This window comes from Silene latifolia, chromosome Y (genome assembly GCF_048544455.1).
Source record: "Silene latifolia isolate original U9 population chromosome Y, ASM4854445v1, whole genome shotgun sequence".
Lineage (NCBI taxonomy): Eukaryota > Viridiplantae > Streptophyta > Magnoliopsida > Caryophyllales > Caryophyllaceae > Silene > Silene latifolia.
The window spans coordinates 438916615-438935205 of record NC_133538.1 but is presented as its reverse complement, the minus strand read 5'-3'; the positions used below and the strand labels follow the sequence as shown (position 1 = coordinate 438935205).

The following is an 18591-nucleotide window of genomic DNA, read 5'->3' as shown; positions in this document are numbered from 1 at the left end:
TATGTGTGTGTGTGTTAATTTTGTATGTTTGTCTTATTATTGTTATTTATATTGATTGTGTGATTAATTGACCGGTGTTGTTTTGTAAAACCTGCGGTGATCCATTCGGGGATGGTGAGCAGATATTGAACAGGTATAGTGATGAGTACTGGGATAGCTGGGATGGCCACGACATGACGATAGAGTCTTCCGCTGTAGTTTAGCATTTATTTACTTTTCAGTTGAGAACAGATAGTTTGGAATAATGTATTGTACTTTGGTTTGGTTTTGAGGATTGTATTCATCATTAAACTATTTATAATAAATGTTGTTTCCGTTTTGTCTATTTGATTATCATACCTCGGGCGACCGAGATGGTGATGTCTTCATACCTGAGTGGTCCTGGTAAGGCACTCGGAGTATGGGGGTGTTACATTATTAATTTCTATCATTTTTCTATATGAAATAATTATTAAATCTCTAAAATATAGTTAAAAGTCTAACTAAAGTATTCAATTTTATTCCAAGTGACATTCTTATAATTAATTTTATTTATTATTAGATTATATAATGACCATAATTAAAAATTTAGAATAACAAAAAAAACATTTAAAATAAAAACCGCGAAATCTTTAACAGATTTTCACTCAAATTTTGATAATTTTAACCCTTGAAAAGCAAACGAGGATTAAATAGAAAAACAATTAAAGGGAGTTAACATTAGTCACAGTCAGTACGAAGTACCGTGTCATTATGTTTAATTTTCATAATTCACATCCTATTTTATCATTTGCCATGTTTCCAAATAATTCGTGTTTATATAGGTAATATTAATCAAAAGAGAGAAACTTATACAAGATCCGTGATTTTTCACGGGTTTCAAAACTAGTTATTACAAATTAAATACTCTAAATAACCTTCCTTTATTCATATTTTCTTTTTGTCTATTCACAATACCCTTCCCTATTTCTTTTTTTGGTAAAATTTTATACTTATTTCAATCACCTCATTCCACAACAATACCCATATTTTATGCTTATTTTAATCATCTCATCCCACAACAATACTCCACAATACATTTCCTCTCTCCAATTACCTCACCTTACAACAATATTTTATGCTTATTTAAATCAAACCATTAAATCTTGTGTCACCCATGAATAGGGAAGATGATCAAGGCTAGTAGGCTAGTAGAGAGCATTAAATTTAAAAACAATTTTTTTAAAAAAATGAATTTGGATCAGCCTAAGGATCAGGTATGGCACGAGCCCATGGTACTAACCCGTGCCGCTCTAGTGTTAGCCCAACCAATAAACACAATACACAGTAATGAAGCCAAACGGGAAACACAAATTCTCATTATAGACGGGAGATATTCGTCTATAGTTATAGACCGACCAAATATCCACCCACTTTAAGCATAAGACAAACAACAACTTGCATGGTGGGGCCAAAAAATGTCACCACTTTAAGCATATTTGACCCGTCTTTTACTTTAGACGGATATATCCGTCTATAGTGAGACTAATTGAACAGGAAAATGGTACCCTAGTTTAGGGGTCCCCGTTCTTACAAGGAGTGGGGGTTTGGCTTTAAAAAAAAAAGAGTTTTTCTACGTGGTGCCTCTGTATTTTTTCGAAATCTACATGATACTCCTCGGTTTTCAAAAATATCACTTGTACCCCTAAACTTAGGGGTCGTTTGGTTCAACAAGTTGGAATAGAATGGTATGGAGTTTGATAGTATAGTAGTATGGGGTTCTAAATCCATACTTGTCTAATCTTGTTTGGTTCAACATAAATTATAGAAGGGGGAATGGAGTTTGAATCCAAGGTGGGAGGATGGGTATGAGATTCAAGGGGTTGTGGTGGAGTTAAAATCCATTGGGTATCTAACTTCATTCCAAATCACCCCAACCAAATACTAGAATGGATTGAATCCATTCCAATCCATTCCAAAAGCTCCAACCAAACACCCCCTTAGTAAATAGTTCATGAAATACCCAAACTACTAAAAATCGAATTTTTAAACGGTTGAATTTTGTATAGAAAACATGTTTGCGATTGAGTAAATGATATTTATGTTAATAGTGTGGCAAATTATATGCAAAAAATCAACAAAAAATGCATAAAATCAACATTTAAAAAGGGTGAATTATAATATTTTGGGTATTTTAAGAGGTTTTCATTAAATTTAGGAGTAACAGTGATATGTTTGAAAACCGAGGGGTACTAAGTAGAATTCAAAAAAACACAAGTGTACTATATAGAAAAACCCAAAAAAAAAAAAAACCTATCTGAAGCTTCTATATGAGCAGCCTGCCTGGCATTTGTATAATTGCATCCTCCCCACCCCCTCACATTTCAGTAGCCCTCCCTTCGCCGCCGCCGCCGCCGCCGCCGCCACCACCACCACCACCAACGCCTATTTAATTTATTCGTCGATTTCACTCCAATTACATATACATATACATATACACATACACATACCTTGATCAACAATGGCGTCTTCCTCCATCATGCATTTGCAAGCCCCCAAATTCATCTTCTCATCACATCATCCTCTTCAATCATTTTCCCCCATTAACGCTACTATCTCCAGTACTACAACTATTCGCCCAGCATCGCTATACTGCCGCCTTTCGAGAGTCACATGCGTGGGTGTCCAGGAGAAGAAGGAATCTTCCGCCATTGTTGAGTTTACAGAGGATAAAACAGATGAAAATGATTTCACTATTGTCATGAAATTTGGAGGCTCATCCGTTGCGTCCGCACATAGAATGCGAGAAATTGCTGATTTAATACTTAGTTTTCCTGACGAAAATCCACTCATTGTGCTTTCTGCTATGGGTAAAACCACCAATAATCTCCTCAATGTATGTACTATATACCTCCTCTTTTTCATTATTATTTATTTATCTAGATAATTGCATGTTCACTCTTTTTCGTTACCAAATTTAGAAAGGAGAGAATTGTTGGGTGGTTGTTGATTGTGTGAAAATGGGTTGTGTAGGCCGGAGAAAAGGCGGTCAGTTGCGGAGGATCTAAGGCTTCAGATATTCCCGAGCTTACTCTTATCACGGATCTCCATCTCAGAACTGTTTCTGAGCTTGATATTCCGCCTTCCGTTATCTCCTGTAATTTCTTTCCCTCCCCCAGGCCACTTACCATATGACTGAGACGGATACACGCGTATTAAATAAGAATTATAAAAGTATCACACCAAAACTCAACTACCTTATTAAACTGTGAAAATTCTATTTAAAAATAAAATAAAATGGAAAGGTCTACTCGAATGGCAATAAACTAAATGTGGAAATCAAGAGTAGAGGTGATGACACACACATCATTATATAGAAAAAAAAAAAACAACAATAATTCTCAACGCCTCAAATGTATGCACCCTTCTACCCATGACATATATAGTGTATTTCCGATGAATGTTCATGAAAATTCTGTTGTCTTTAATTAATGGCAGCTCATCTTGAAGAATTAGAGGAGCTTCTTAAGGCCATTGGGAGGACGAAAGAGCTTACTCCTCGCACTACGGACTATCTTGTTTCTTTTGGGGAGTGTATGTCTACCCGCATTTTTGCAGCCTATTTGAACTCTCGTGGCGTTAAAACCCGTCAAGTAGGTTCTTTGCTTCCTATTCTTCATTTCATATCCTTTACCAATTTAGTGTCACAATTTTACACTCAAGTGCCAACTCTTCTATATGCTCAGTCAAATTTTCATATATCATATATTCATATGGATCCACTCAATCCGTCGGTTATTTTCTGTGTGGTTGCATTAGGAAGGTCCATTTCTTCCAGCCCATTCTACTGCTTCTAACCAAACCCAAATCATCTTCTTTCAAGGTATTAAGGGGGTGTTTGGTTGGGGGGGAGTTGGGGTGGAATGAAATGGATTTGACTAATTCTAGTGTTTAGTTAGAGCATTTTGGATTGGAGTTAGAAACCTAGTGGATTCTAATTACACCTCAACCACTAGGAATCCCATTCCCACCTTTCCCTCTCTAGTTTCAATTGTTGGAAATATAGGTCACTATAAGGGCGAAGATATATTAAGAGAATATATGTTGTTGTGTCGTGGTATGGAGGCCACTGAATGAGAAACGAAATCGCTCCGACTACAGTACAAATCGATATAGACGTCGTCCCTCAAGGTCACACAACACTCCTAAAAGTTGTGTACTCAACTATTAGGAGTTGAAACTCATATTGTATGCTCAAAATTATCATAGAAAAGGTAGTAGAGATATATGGAAGATGTGTATTTCTCAAATGACTACACTTCTCTATTTATAGTGGTTAATTAACACCATAACCACAAAGTTAGTAGCCTAACCACCACCATGAACATGGGCCAAAAACATGGAGTTAGTGGCTATAATCATGCAAGTAGTGGATAAAGTGTAGAGATTCTGTTACGAGGAAAATGGAAGGCTTCTCTATGATGTAATGTATTTAGACAACATTACTAACCTTTGCATTACTTCCAACAATCCCCCACTAATGCAAATGATAGACAAAATTATGAGCATATTAATATGGATTAATACTTAAGCATTAGTATCTTTCGATTTGAACTAACACATAGTGAAATGGAACTATTCTTTCATCACCTAGAGAGTGAACAAATCTTGAACTCTTAAGACTCCGGGGTAAATTCTAAACACGTATCTCACCTTAAGTTCCAAACGAGTTCCGCAATACAATTCAACAACTTTACGGCCAAATGAACCTTGGGATTCTCATGAGTGCTCTAGAGAGATAGCCTAGTTTCTCATAGAAGGAGGCCAATTCTTCACACTCACGTAGGTGATTCCAACAAGTCTATCTCCATATAGACCACTCACGCATGAGCTATAGAATCATTAAGAGCTCTACGGCTCAACCTCTCAACATAGCGTTGAATCCATCAAGTCCTTCTCAATAGGACCACCCAAATAAAGGGATATAGATTCATTAAAAGCTCTAAGGCTCAGCCATTCAACATAGCGGTGAATCCATCAAGTCCTTCTCACTAGGACCACCCAAATAAAGAATATAGATTCATTAAGAGAAATATCTCAACCTCCATCATTACGGTGATCTTATCAAGTCTGTCTCACAATGACCACCCAATTTTGGGCTATAAGACCATTAAGAGCTATTTGCTCAACCTTCCAACATAGTGTAGTGTACATGTCATAGGAATGGGATGTGTACACAAGTATGAGTTATCTATGGCTTTGTTAAACCACCCAATTTTGGGCTATAAGACCATTAAGAGCTATTTGCTTAACCTTCCAAACATAGTGTAGTGTACATGTCATAGGAATGGGATGTGTACACAAGTATGAGTTATCTATGGCTTCGTTAGACCACCCTTACATAAGCAAGTTCCGGTATCCACCACAAATTCCTCAACTAATAGGCTTTTGGCCCATTCCCCTCGACAATTCTAGGACTTCTTTTCTTTCTTAGTCCATTAGCTTTAGAAATAAATATCCTCCGCTCAAATTTCACAAAAATAATTTGTGAGCGTATAATTCTCAATCAACTATCTCAAATCTCAAATTTGCATAAAATGTGTAAATCTGCAAGTCACTATACACATTATTTTAGCATTATTAAGTTGATATTAGCATTATGTTAAATATAAACATTAGGCAAAACTTCATGCCCCCACAATTGAGTAGCAACTAATAATAGCTTCACTATCATTATGCATTTACCCTGCAAGGTTAATATGCCTTAACCACAAGGTTATAATAGTCTTCTCAACAGACATAAAATAAAATCACCATAACATGTGAAAATGTAATAAACATAGATCTCATCGTATCGTCAATCATTACCTTTTATTCGATACAATATCTTTCTAGATATCCAACACAGTTTAATTCTCAATATTGCACCTTAGGCACTCAATCAAATGTGAATAATCATTTTTGGTAATGAGTATACAAACATAATGTACTAAATGCACAAGCTACATTGAGTAAATAATAATTATACATGTAAGACTTCTCAGAATAGTCAAAACATGTTCTCTTATAACTCATAAGCATCATTGTTCTAATTAAATATAAAGTTCCACTCTAACGTCATTTAAAAGAACAAATAATCTTCTTTGTTATTTTCTCTTTTTATCAACGAATAATCTCGATATGATGATTGTTTCACTTATACTTTCTCTTTGCAAATCCACATTTTACAAAAAGAATTTTACTTCTTACACATAAAATCATCATAATCTCATATAGTGTGGTGTAAGCCAAGTATAACATAAATAATTGAACCTTACGCAACCATTATTTATAGCCATTAGCCAACAAATCTACATTTGGTTCAATTAGTCACGTATAAAACATACGATCATCATTTTCTATACACCCTCACATACAGAGATATACATACTCTTCACAAAGTATAAGATATCAACTCTAAACTTAATGAATAATTTTATCAAATAAGTTAACGTCTTCCTCCACATCTTGTCATGCCACAAATTAGTGACAAATATAATCGTTCAAACAAAATATACACATTATTCATTCATTAATCATCTCAACGTTTAGATATTATATAATCGTACATGAAAATTTATATTTTCCATAATTTACTCTTATGAAGCTTTGACAATTAATCATTTTCAATTGTTTGTCACACAAATATATCCAAGATAATATATCAAGTGAAAACAAAATATTTAACCCCCACATTGGTTCATTACCCAAGTATCAATTTTAATTCACTTCATATTTAAAACTAAATAATCGATCCAAATGTGGGAAATATTTTGCTTGATATACATATGATACACATAATAATATCTCTGGGACTCAATCATTCTAGCTACTTGTCAATCAAAAATCTTGGAACAATATCATTCACATATTCTTGAAATCAATTATCAAAGAGTAATTTTGCCAAGATTATAGACATATCATACCAAATAAAGTAGTAGCTTAAACATACGAATGATTAAGGCATATATAATTTGACCAAACCTTCATATTTATAATCATAAATATTTTAAAGGAAAGTCTCGAGAACATACCTTAACCACAAGAACGGAATTGAGCAATAAAATTATAGTAGATAATAGTATAATACCATTCTTTTATAAGTCTTCATAAAAACTTTCAGCATACTACCACGACATTGCTGTCCATTTTAAGGATGGTAGATGAACGAATCTGCTCACGACTCCAACTACAAAGTTGTGGCCCTTCTTCTTAGCTTTCCAACGCCATATTACACGCCTCAAACAAAGCTCTAGAGACCGAGTTATGGCCAAAATACCGAACTGCTGTCTCACCCTCCGCGGCCTGATTCTTATACACGAAGAGCAATATTTTTTTACCAATAGAAATAATTCCAATGACAAAAATGATGAACACAACAACAATAATAACGACAAAAATTTCGTTTCTCAATTGTTGGAAATATAGATCACTATAGGGGCAAAGATATATTGAGAGAATATATGTTGTTTTGTCGTGGTATGGAGGCCATTGAATGAGAAACGAAATCGCTCCGACTACGGTACAAATTGATATAGGCGTTGTCCCCCAAGGGGTCACACAACACTCCTAAAAGTTGTGTACTCAACTATTAGGAGTTGGAACTCATATGGTATGCTCAAAATTTATAGAGAAGGTAGTAGAGATATATGGAAGATGTGTATTTCTCAAATGACTATACTTCTCTATTTATAGTGGTTAATTAGCACCATAACCACAAAGTTAGCGGCCTAACCACCACCATGAACATGGGCCAAAAACATGGAGTTAGTGGCTATAATCATGCAAGTAGTGGAGAAAGTGTAGAGATTCTGTTACGAGGAAAATGGAAGGCTTCTCTATGATGTAATGTATTTAGACAACATTACTAGTCTTTGCATTACTTCCAAGTTCCAACATCAATCTCCATCCCCCCTCCATACAATTATAGAGTAACCAAACAAGAATTAATATGTATGGGGTTCTAAATCCATTCCCCCATGGAATCGCATTCCGACCTTTTGAACCAAACACCCCCCCTAAATGTGATATATGAAGTTCATTGTGTTGTAAATGAAAGTAATTGCTTGTTGTAAACTACCCATTGAATGTACATATAAAGTTGGGGCCAGTTTCATACCTGTGTACTGTGCTCATATTTGATTACTAAAGTGCTAACTTTTCTCCATGTTTTTAGCCAATTTTCTGAATTGTAACGTATTGGCACTTTTCTCCATGTTTTTAGCCAATTTTCTGAATTGTAACTTACTCCAATACTTCACTTAGCTGCCGTATCGCGTATCCGATACGCATTGTGTCCGATATGGCACGACACTTCGACACTTCATTTTAGACCAAAATTTAAACTATTGTTCATCTGGAATATATTTACCTAATATTTGACTTTGTAACTATACAGTCAGACACGTGCTTTTGTGTTGTAACCTGCTTCTTTGAGGCTGAACCTAATGTATAACTTTACTTTATCGTGTGGCAAGAATTCAAGCTTTGTGGACATGTCTTAGTAAGAGATGATCTTCTTGAATCTAAGAAGCTAGAAAATGAAAATAGTTAATATCAAACTTCCCATGAAGTATGACTTACATTTGAAAATGAAAATAACAACATTGATGAGCAGACGTAAACAGTAAAACGACAAAAAAATATTTCGTAGACACTGATTTTTATGCCTTTTTCTGGATAAATAACAAGTCCAGCATCTTTCATTTTCAGGCTCACACTTTAACTAATAGGAATAAATAAATTTGTAAATTATAATTTAATACTTCCTGCAAGCACTTCTTTCGCTGGCTTGTTGTGTCCTTGAGTTCATCAGCTGTTACTGATTAGAGCTTTGCAGTATGATGCATTTGATATTGGCTTTATTACAACGGATGAGTTCACCAATGCGGATATTTTAGAAGCAACATATCCAGCTTTATCCAAGAGACTACGTGATGATTGGGAGGCTGATCCTGCAATTCCCATAGTCACAGGTTTCCTCGGGAAGGTATGCCAATTTTCGTTTCCATTGTTTTACCTCTTCAGTCACAGATTCTCTGACTGTGAGATTGTATTTGATTTATTCATTATTTTTTAACTATATAGGGTTGCACGTCCTGTGCTATCACAACACTGGGTAGGGGCGGCAGCGATTTAACAGCTACAACCCTTGGAAAAGCACTGGGATTACGGGAGATACAGGTTGATTATAGTGTTCATGCATTAATATTTGAGTACTGTGTTGATTATTGTGAAAGTTATCTGTGATATTTTCTGTACAAGCTTGTTCGTTTCTGTACTCAAACAATCACAATATGTTGAACTTTCAGGTATGGAAAGATGTTGATGGAGTCTTGACCTGTGATCCAACAATATGTTCTCAAGCTCAACCTGTACCCTTCCTGACTTTTGATGAGGCTGCTGAACTTGCTTATTTTGGGGCACAGGTTAGCATTTGATGTGATCTCACTGTTGCTTTTCTTTCCTTAAATCCTTCATAGAGGATAGTTAGCATTGTCACTCTTCATTTGTAGTGAGAAACTTCATGAAACATCAAGAAAAACAAAAGAAGCCTTGGATGCCCTTTTTGTTGTGTTTATTTTATTTACCGAGTTTTTTGTAGATACCATAGGCAAACGCTCTGAAGGTTATTGGTGTTTGATTAAACAGTGCGTTATGTGCAGGTTTTGCATCCTCAATCCATGAGGCCTGCTAGGGATGGGGATGTTCCTGTCAGAGTGAAAAATTCTTACAACCCCAAAGCTCCTGGGACACTCATTAACAGGACACGAGATATGAGTGAGGTTTGCATTGGATTGGTTCTGGATAGCTGATTTCTAGCATTATCGTCACTGACAATATACTTCTATTCAAATAACAGGTTTTATTGACTAGTATAGTGTTAAAGCGTAATGTTACCATGCTGGATATTGCTAGTACTCGCATGCTTGGTCAGTTTGGCTTCCTTGCAAAGGTCAGAAAACCAACTCCTTGTATCCTCTTGTTCATTTTTTTAATTCCCTGTTGGCTGCCTTTATGTATAACTATATTTTATGTGTAATCTCTGCAGGTGTTTTCAATTTTAAAAGATTTAGGGATCTCAGTTGATGTTGTTGCTACGAGTGAAGTCAGTATATCACTCACCTTAGATCCATCAAAGCTTTGGAGCAGAGAATTGATTCAACAGGCAAGAGTATGAAGCTTTATAAGTTTATTATTCAATTGTGCTGAGTTATACTATGGAGAAGGGGCTTTTCAATGCAATATTCATTTGTTTGTCAAATCACTTTCCTAAGTTGATATGAGATTGGGGCCTAAATGTATGTGTTTCTATGCCAGGAGCTTGATCGTGTGGTAGAAGAGCTGGAAAAGATTGCAGTTGTCAACTTACTGCAGAACAGATCAATTATCTCTCTCATTGGGAATGTCCAGTATTCTTCTTTAATTCTTGAAAAGGTCACAGTCAACTCACTTGAATTTGCGCTTCTGAATCACTACCTTATAATGTTCGTTTTTTTTTTTTTTTACTTTTTTTTCTCGATGATATTTGTTTTGGTAAAAATTTACCGGTTAGTTGTTTCGATTAGTGAGTCAAAGTGATCGTCTATAACTACGAGCGAATCAAAGGAATCACGGTGCAAACTAAAATAAAAGACAACGAACGAAAGATCGACGCAAGGAGTTTTTGGTGACGCGGAAAACCCGGTGTGGGAACAGCCGCGGGGGGAGTCGGAATCCCGCCAATATTAGCACTATAATCGGAATATTTTAGCAAGTAAGGAAATAACAATGGTATTTTCTCTAGTAATTGACGGAAATAATTCTTAGGATGAAGGTGATGTAGTCTTGTTGTTGTGTGTTGCCTTGGAATGGAATGTCCCTCGATGAATTTGCTCTTCCTTTTATAGTTGTTCTTTTAGGGTTCGGCTCAACAGGCTCCTCCGAATCTGCTTTCCTAGATTCCGGGCGGTTACCTCATTTTTAGGAGTCAAATAAGCTGACCATTAACTCCTTTGACTATTGCTTTTACTCACATTAAGTGTGTTGTAAATCTCCTCTTAAATGCTCCACTCAATGCTCAACTAAATGCCTCATTAAATGCTAGCCGTTATTTGACCAAATCCTCCATTAAACCCATATTATACTCTCCAATCCCTATTTTTATGTTAGCCGTTATTGACTAATTCCCCAACTTTCTCCCCCTTTTAATGCTAATCTTTATTCCTCTCATATAGCTGCTTCCTCTAGGGTTTCGCTTCCTCAGGCTCTTCCGGAATTAGGCTCCTCCGGAATTAGGCTCCTCCAGAATCAGGCTCCTCCAAAGTCAGGATCCTCCGTAATGAGGCTCTTCCAGAGTCAAGCTCCTCCAGAGTTAGGATCCTCCGGAATGAGGCTATTCCAGAATCAAGCTCTTCCAAAACCAGGCTCCTCGACTTCTATGTCCAGTCGCCCAAAAATAGGAAGTATGTGAGTTGACCCTTAAACCATCATATGACTCATATTCGTCCACGACATTAATCCTCCCAAGCCTCGATTGTCCACTTGTTGCTTGCCACGTGTACCGATATGAAAATGTGAATTTTGCCCATAACAATTGCCCCCAATTTTCCTCCTCAGCCTCAAGATGAGGAGGGAAATTAGTCTTTGAGGTTCTTGATGTTGTTGTCATTTTGTCATAACAAATACCTGCCTGCTGGATACACCGGGCATAGTTCTGAACCCCTTCTCTGTACCAGACTTGTACTCGAGATTTTTACTCAAGGCCCCTGGTGGTCTAATCTGCTCGCTCTTACTGGACCGTTGTATACGGCTCTGGCAGACTAATTTCTCGGTCTCTTTGTTTGTGCTGGTTTGGAAGTAAGGCTATGTAGGTACCCAGGCAGGCGGAGCGCTGCTGGTAGATTCTCATTGGAGTGAGGTTGACAGGTAGGCAAAGCTGCCTCCTCCAGGATCTTCTTCCAGGCTCTATACGGTTCTCCTACTCGGAGGTAGCAGACAAAGTAGATGCTTTGTAGATATCGACATATGGAATCTTTGGTGGTCTTTGATGACGCCGGGTCCCGCTCATGAAAGCTTATGGTTGGCCGAGCTAGTAGATCTTTGAAGGATCTTGATGAAGGCGATGGACGCCGGGTCCCGCTCATGAAAGCTTATGGATGTTGGGTCGAGCTGGGACCAGCCTCCTCCTGACTTTACCGTTCTGCCTCTGAGTGTCAGGGGTAAGTCTGGTGGTGAGAACCTCGAGCAGAACTTGCTCCTGCAATTAGTATGCAGGTAAATGTCAATGATGCAACATAGGTGTATGCGACAATATACTAATGCATGATCCACTTTATATGGTGGCTAAACACGATGTGACCTTTATATGCTATGAATGCAATGTCTATCAATGTGTCGTGAGAATTATCACGTTTGAGCGTGTGTTATAATGTCGCGAGTGTTCTATCGTTTGTTTTGTATTCTGCCGTTTCTGGCGTACTTTTGTTTTATCGTGCGTGCACCTTTTTTCGTTGTTTTTTTAGGCCTTCGTTGATTGGAGGCTCTAGGATTCAATTGCCTACTCTGGTCAGAGGGGCCCCGCTTGCATGGGTGCTGAGTACTACAGAAGGCTCGTTCGTACGATCTATGGGTACTCAGCCATAGGCCCCACCTGTATAGACATATAAATTCCATCAGATTAGTTTTTGCAAGTTCCTTTCTCCAAAACACATGATTTCGGAAATGCTTAGGGTTTAAGATTCATAATGCTTAAAACATGGTAAAAGTTATTTATAGTTCAAAAGTTTGAGCATGCTAACGGAAGTTAAAGTCAAAAGATTTGAGTAGGAACCTAAAACGGAATTTTTTTAGCTTTTTTTTTTTTTTTTTTTTTTTTTAGTTTAATAAGAAATTAGGGCTCTTAGAAAGATAGGATCTCTTAGCAAAACCTCGAGACAGCGAGTTGTATCGTGTAGATCGTGTACCAACATATTTGTCTTAAAAATTGAGAGAGTCTTGCGATAAAGCCCGAAACACGGAATCGGTGGAGTTGCATCCGGTCGACTATGTACCAAAATATGCGATCTATTTGGCGAATTGTTGGAGAGGCTCTTGCCCCCTGCATGTCTTGCAGAGCTTATTTGTGGAGGGCATGCGAAAATTCCCCGACACCGATCACCTTTCTTTCTTTGAGCAATAAGTGGTTATATTCCGGGTGGGTTGTAGAATGCCCCTGGTTCCTGCAGCTACTGTTTACAAATTTTTTCTTCCAGTTATTTCATTTTATCTGTGAGAATTTGGTGTTTCAAAGATTCAGTTCTTTGCATATGTCCTGGATCGGACTCATTGATGGTTCAACGACATGCACTACCTCCCAGACCATGGATCTCTACCCTGCCAAGGATCACAATGCAAGATAACGAACAACCAACCACTGAATACCTCACCTCCTTGTTGATCCTCCAGAAATTGTTCTATCTGAATGTTATTCGGAAGCGAGTCGTCGATGGATCTTCCGGCTAGTATGATTATCTATTGGATCCGTAAAAATCTTGGTGGGACTTGGATGTTGCCCCAGTAATGAGCGCGTCGCCTTTGATTTCGGTCCGCATGACATGGGATCTGTCTGGTTTTGGATGGTTTGGTGCTTGACTTTCGGGGACTATTCAAGCTTGGACGATCGGGTCCCCTCCGCACTCGGTTCATGCGGTAGCGAGAGACTTAACGACATAGTATAATGTATCTTTGAGCTTCTTCCTGCTGTCGTACCACTACTACACTGACTTCCACCTCAGATGGAACAATGGTTCTCCCGAATCTGGTTTGCCACAAGAGCCTCTCTAGATGTATGGTTAGCACCATAGGTAGCCCTTCTCGGGCCCGAGTCTTCCTCCGGCCCGCATAACGACGATTGCCTTTGTTTGTACTTCCTCGAAGGTAGTGCGTGGGTACTTGGTTAGGTCTTTGTATAAATCGAATCTTGGTGGAGTCCTTGGCGGAAGGCTTCGATAGCCGTGGCTATGTCACAGAGGGGAATTGCTACCTTCTCCTGTTGAACCTGTTCGGGAAATCTCGGGTAGTCTCCTCCGGTCCTGCACTATTCGTCTGGTCATTTGGTTTGCTTTTTACGGTTTTGCGGGCTTTGTGGCAAGCTTTGGTGGAAGGCGTTAACTAGGTCGGCGAAGCGGCTATGCTCTTGTTGGCGGGTTGACGAACCATCGCAAGGTCGCTCCGGACAACGTGGACCGAACCCCTTGCACATACAAGCTTCCTTTAGGGACCCTGTTGCGGTTATCACCATCATTTTTCGCTTGTAATGGTTGATGTGATCGAGAGGATCAGTGGTCCCGTCGTAGAGTGTCATGGTTGGCGGTACACATCCTTTGGGGACACCAACGAGGGCTATGTCATCCAAAAAAGGGGAGTCTGCGTAGCTATTGCGTCTTGCCTTCTCCAGGGGTCGTCTTCCGAAATCTCCCTTAACTCCCGGCTACTTTGCTCCGAGTAAGCTACCTGTTCTGCAAGAGGATTAGAGGGAGGTGGAAAAGAGCAACAACAGCATTTGTACCTTGAAACAGGTTCCTCCCGGGAACCGATTGCACTGGTTGACTCGCCAAAGGTGTGGTGTAAATAATGGTTCCTGGTTGGCATTCGGTGCTGCCGAGAGGAGGTTCCTCGAGCCAGGTTCCTCAGAGAAATGACGACTTCTTTGGATTCATCACGTTAGTCTTTGGATCCTGGATTCCATCTGTTACTGTTCCGCCGGACGGGTGTTCCGCAAGAGATTGCAAGTTAGTCCCTGGCATGCTATTATACAAATTACTACCTGGAGTCTGCTGCAGACTGGGTGGGCGATCAAAAGACAGGAACCCTAATCCGCTGGGCTCGATGGCCCCTCTGGGTGGTACTCCTTCGAGATCCAATCTGGTTACCAGTTCTGACGGAACAATCCTCCACTTGTGGCTGAAACTGGGGCCTCAGAAGGTGGAGGTAGTGGAGCAGATGCCCAGCCTGTGCCACCATTGCGATCTGGTTCCTGAGATCTTGATTGTCCTTCCTCAAGCTTTCAATGGCCTGATGCAGGATGTCCATTCCCTCTAACACCACTCGCATTGGGTCGCATTGGGTCTGGTGGTGAGGCTCCTGATTTCTTGGGAGTTCCTCCGAACGTCTCCTGGATCTGGGTCCTGGTGAGGACTTCGCTCCTACTGGGGCTACTCACCCTGCTAGATTTCGTCACACTGGGTGCTGCTGATGCTTTAGGCACCTGCGGTGGCTTGAAAGGTGGTGGCATGACTTTGGGAGACACGCTGACGGGGTCCATCTGGCTATCTGGCTGGTCGCTAGTGACGCGGTGATTGGTCCCGTGGATACTGGAAGAGGCCTTTCACCAGAAGGTTGAGGGGGTGCTCCCTGTGTGCTGGACGGATTCGAATTGGCTCCAGACATAGAGATGAATAAAATTGCGCTTGCGAAATTAGGTTATAGAGAATGATCACTATGCCCCACGGTGGGCGCCAACTTGTTTTGGTAAAAATTTACCGGTTAGTTGTTTCGATTAGTGAGTCAAAGTGATCGTCTATAACTACGAGCGAATCAAAGGAATCACGGTGCAAACTAAAATAAAAGACAACGAACGAAAGATCGACGCAAGGAGTTTTTGGTGACGCGGAAAACCCGGTGTGGGAACAGCCGCGGGGGGAGTCGGAATCCCGCCAATATTAGCACTATAATCGGAATATTTTAGCAAGTAAGGAAATAACAATGGTATTTTCTCTAGTAATTGATTTTGAAATAATTCTTAGGATGAAGGTGATGTAGTCTTGTTGTTGTGTGTTGCCTTGGAATGGAATGTCCTCGATCGAATTTGCTCTTCCTTTTATAGTTGTTCTTTTAGGGTTCGGCTCAACAGCTCCTCCGAACTGTTTCCTAGATTCGGGCGATTACCTCATTTTTAGGAGTCAAATAAGTGACCATTAACTCCTTTGACTATTGCTTTTACTCACATTAAGTGTGTTGTAAATCTCCTCTTAAATGCTCCACTCAATGCTCAACTAAATGCCTCATTAAATGCTAGCCGTTATTTGACCAAATCCTCCATTAAACCCATATTATACTCTCCAATCCCTATTTTTATGTTAGCCGTTATTGACTAATTCCCCAACTTTCTCCCCCTTTTAATGCTAATCTTTATTCCTCTCATATAGCTGCTTCCTCTAGGGTTTCGCTTCCTCAGGCTCTTCCGGAATTAGGCTCCTCCGGAATTAGGCTCCTCCAGAATCAGGCTCCTCCAAAGTCAGGATCCTCCGTAATGAGGCTCTTCCAGAGTCAGGCTCCTCCAGAGTTAGGATCCTCCGGAATGAGGCTATTCCAGAATCAAGCTCTTCCAAAACCAGGCTCCTCGACTTCTATGTCCAGTCGCCCAAAAATAGGAAGTATGTGAGTTGACCCTTAAACCATCATATGACTCATATTCGTCCACGACATTAATCCTCCCAAGCCTCGATTGTCCACTCGTTGCTTGCCACGTGTACCGATATGAAAATGTGAATTTTGCCCATAACAATATTCATTTGTGTTCTTTGCAGGTCTTTCATGTTCTCCGAACTAACAATGTCAATGTTCAGATGATCTCTCAAGGGGCTTCAAAGGTACTTTTTTTTAATGCCTCTCTGTAATTCATTGGCTAGATTTGTTGCTAAGTTATCCCCCATTCAAAGGTTAGTTAGTCTCTTTATGTCGATCTCATATCAATACAACGAGTTTTTCCAACATGAGCCCCATATACACTATTTTTTTGAGTGAAGATACTCGTAATAATTTGGATTGACTACAAAATTGGTAACAAAAAAAACACGATATAGTCACAGTATTCCATTTTCCATAAAATTCTTCAGATCTTAGTATTTCGAACATCTTTTGATTACCTATCACAATTCACAAGATAAAGAACTTTCTTTCTTGGGTCATATTAATATTATACTCCCTCTGTCCTGGTCAATAGTTTGCACTTCCTTTTTTGGGGTGTTTCAGTCAATAGTTTACACTTTTTTTTTTTTTTTTTTGGGTATGTTTTACTTTCTACTTTATCTTTTAATAATTTTAAATGCAATTCCCCTCTCTTTGTACCTTGTTCTTTGTGTATAAAGTATATGTAAGCATTTCATTGAGACAGAGGGAGTATTGTTATCCACAAATGCCAATACGAGATCGCCTCGTGATAAGATTACAATGAGACTGACCCGTATAATGAGGTTGATAGATGAGTCTTTTTAGTTAAGTGGCCTAGCCTCATATTGTAAGTCAGTAAGTAGCTTGAGATAGTGTCTTATTATGAGACTTGTCACATAACTACCACCCTCTTCAGTCCAACATCAGAAAGCTGTCCTTCCATAATGCCCCCACGCTCACAACGTCATCAAAGCAAGGTGGCTTTACGGCTTTACCAACCACTTTGCCATCTCCTTGAAGAAATGACCATTGAAATATTTTTCTTCGCCCAAACCTTACATGGTTTTTGACTGAGGTTGACATTGCAAATTCAAACGACAGTTTTGTGTTGACTGTTGATGACCTAGAGCTTCATACAAGTATATGATACTTCCTTGAGAGTGTAGATATTTACTACCCTCTTAGGGTGTCAAATAGGTACTGCAACAAAGGCCTGAATACATTGGGTTTGAATGTTTGATTGCGCACATGTTAGGAAAACTGTAATATAATAATGAAACCGAACCATCTAACTAAAAACTCTATCCATATACCCATCCTCTAAAAACTGATAACAAAACGCAAGGGATAACTACGCCATTATATGGTTGATTCACGTGAGAAGTATCGTGTCAGGGTCTCATATGAGAATTTGTGCTTTGGATAATGGAGATTAGGGTTGCTGGGACTAAGTTGTACTGCCTTTTGCTTGCAGGTAAATATATCTTTGATAGTAAATGACCACGAGGCTGAAAAATGCGTGAAGGCGCTACATTACGCTTTTTTTGAGAGTGATGATGTTCCTCAACTCCGTCTTAGTGGTGGAAACGGCTCAGCAGTTCTTGTAGAGAAATAATGATTTGACTCAGTGCTCTACGCTCAGTTTTCTTCGGCTTATGGCTGTCTCAGTGGAGAGATTAGCATTATATGGGAGAGTATTTTAAGCAGCAGTTCGTTAAGATTCGGATTGATTGCCATATGAGGAAGCGATTCCTTTGTAATTTATTGAAATTCTTTATGGCGATAACGTTGTTTTAGTTCAATTTTGAAGCCCTGTATTATTACTTTATTAGTGGCCATTCTTGTATTAGGAGTATTAAGTTAGAAATTGGAAGTCGGAGTTCTGCTCAGGACAAAAAGACACTGGACCAAAAAATGATTGTTAACGTCATTATTATATACTCCCTCCATCCCGGTCAATTGTTATCTTTTGGTTTTGGCATAAAGACCAAGGAAAGAGGAATGAGTCAATTACTAAATGACAAATGTAACAAATTAAGTGTGAATGATCAAATTGGTCATCAAGTTCATTCTTAAAATAGAAAGGACAACAATTAACTAAGACACCCCAAATATGGAAAAGGATAACAAATGACCGGGACAGAGGGAGTATGAAACTAATATTGGTGACTGGTTACGGCTGGG

General features: G+C 39.0%; 1 protein-coding gene across 2 annotated transcripts; it reads left to right on the top strand.

The window, feature by feature from the left end:
* Positions 1 to 2318: 2318 nt before the first annotated feature.
* LOC141633309 (aspartokinase 1, chloroplastic-like) lies at positions 2319 to 18343 on the top strand. 2 transcript variants are annotated; one of them, XM_074445796.1, is made up of 12 exons: positions 2319 to 2854; positions 2992 to 3115; positions 3457 to 3611; positions 8837 to 8986; positions 9085 to 9180; positions 9309 to 9425; positions 9663 to 9782; positions 9860 to 9952; positions 10049 to 10165; positions 10318 to 10434; positions 16545 to 16607; positions 17882 to 18343. In XM_074445796.1, the coding sequence occupies exons 1-12, from the start codon at positions 2480 to 2482 to the stop codon at positions 18020 to 18022; spliced, it is 1668 nt and encodes a 555-aa protein (XP_074301897.1). In that variant the 5' UTR covers positions 2319 to 2479; the 3' UTR covers positions 18023 to 18343. The 2 variants fall into 2 exon arrangements, with proteins under 2 accessions (XP_074301897.1, XP_074301896.1); XM_074445795.1 differs by having other exon boundaries at positions 2321 to 2854; positions 10049 to 10171.
* The last annotated feature ends 248 nt before the right edge of the window (positions 18344 to 18591 follow it).

Coding starts and splice junctions, on each gene's coding strand:
- LOC141633309 (XM_074445795.1), top strand. CDS start 2,480: ATGGCGTCTTCCTCCATCATGCATTTGCAAGCCCCCAAATTCATCTTC. Junction 3,612..8,836: donor GTGGCGTTAAAACCCGTCAA/GTAGGTTCTTTG, acceptor AGAGCTTTGCAG/TATGATGCATTTGATATTGG. Junction 9,953..10,048: donor AGTTTGGCTTCCTTGCAAAG/GTCAGAAAACCA, acceptor TAATCTCTGCAG/GTGTTTTCAATTTTAAAAGA.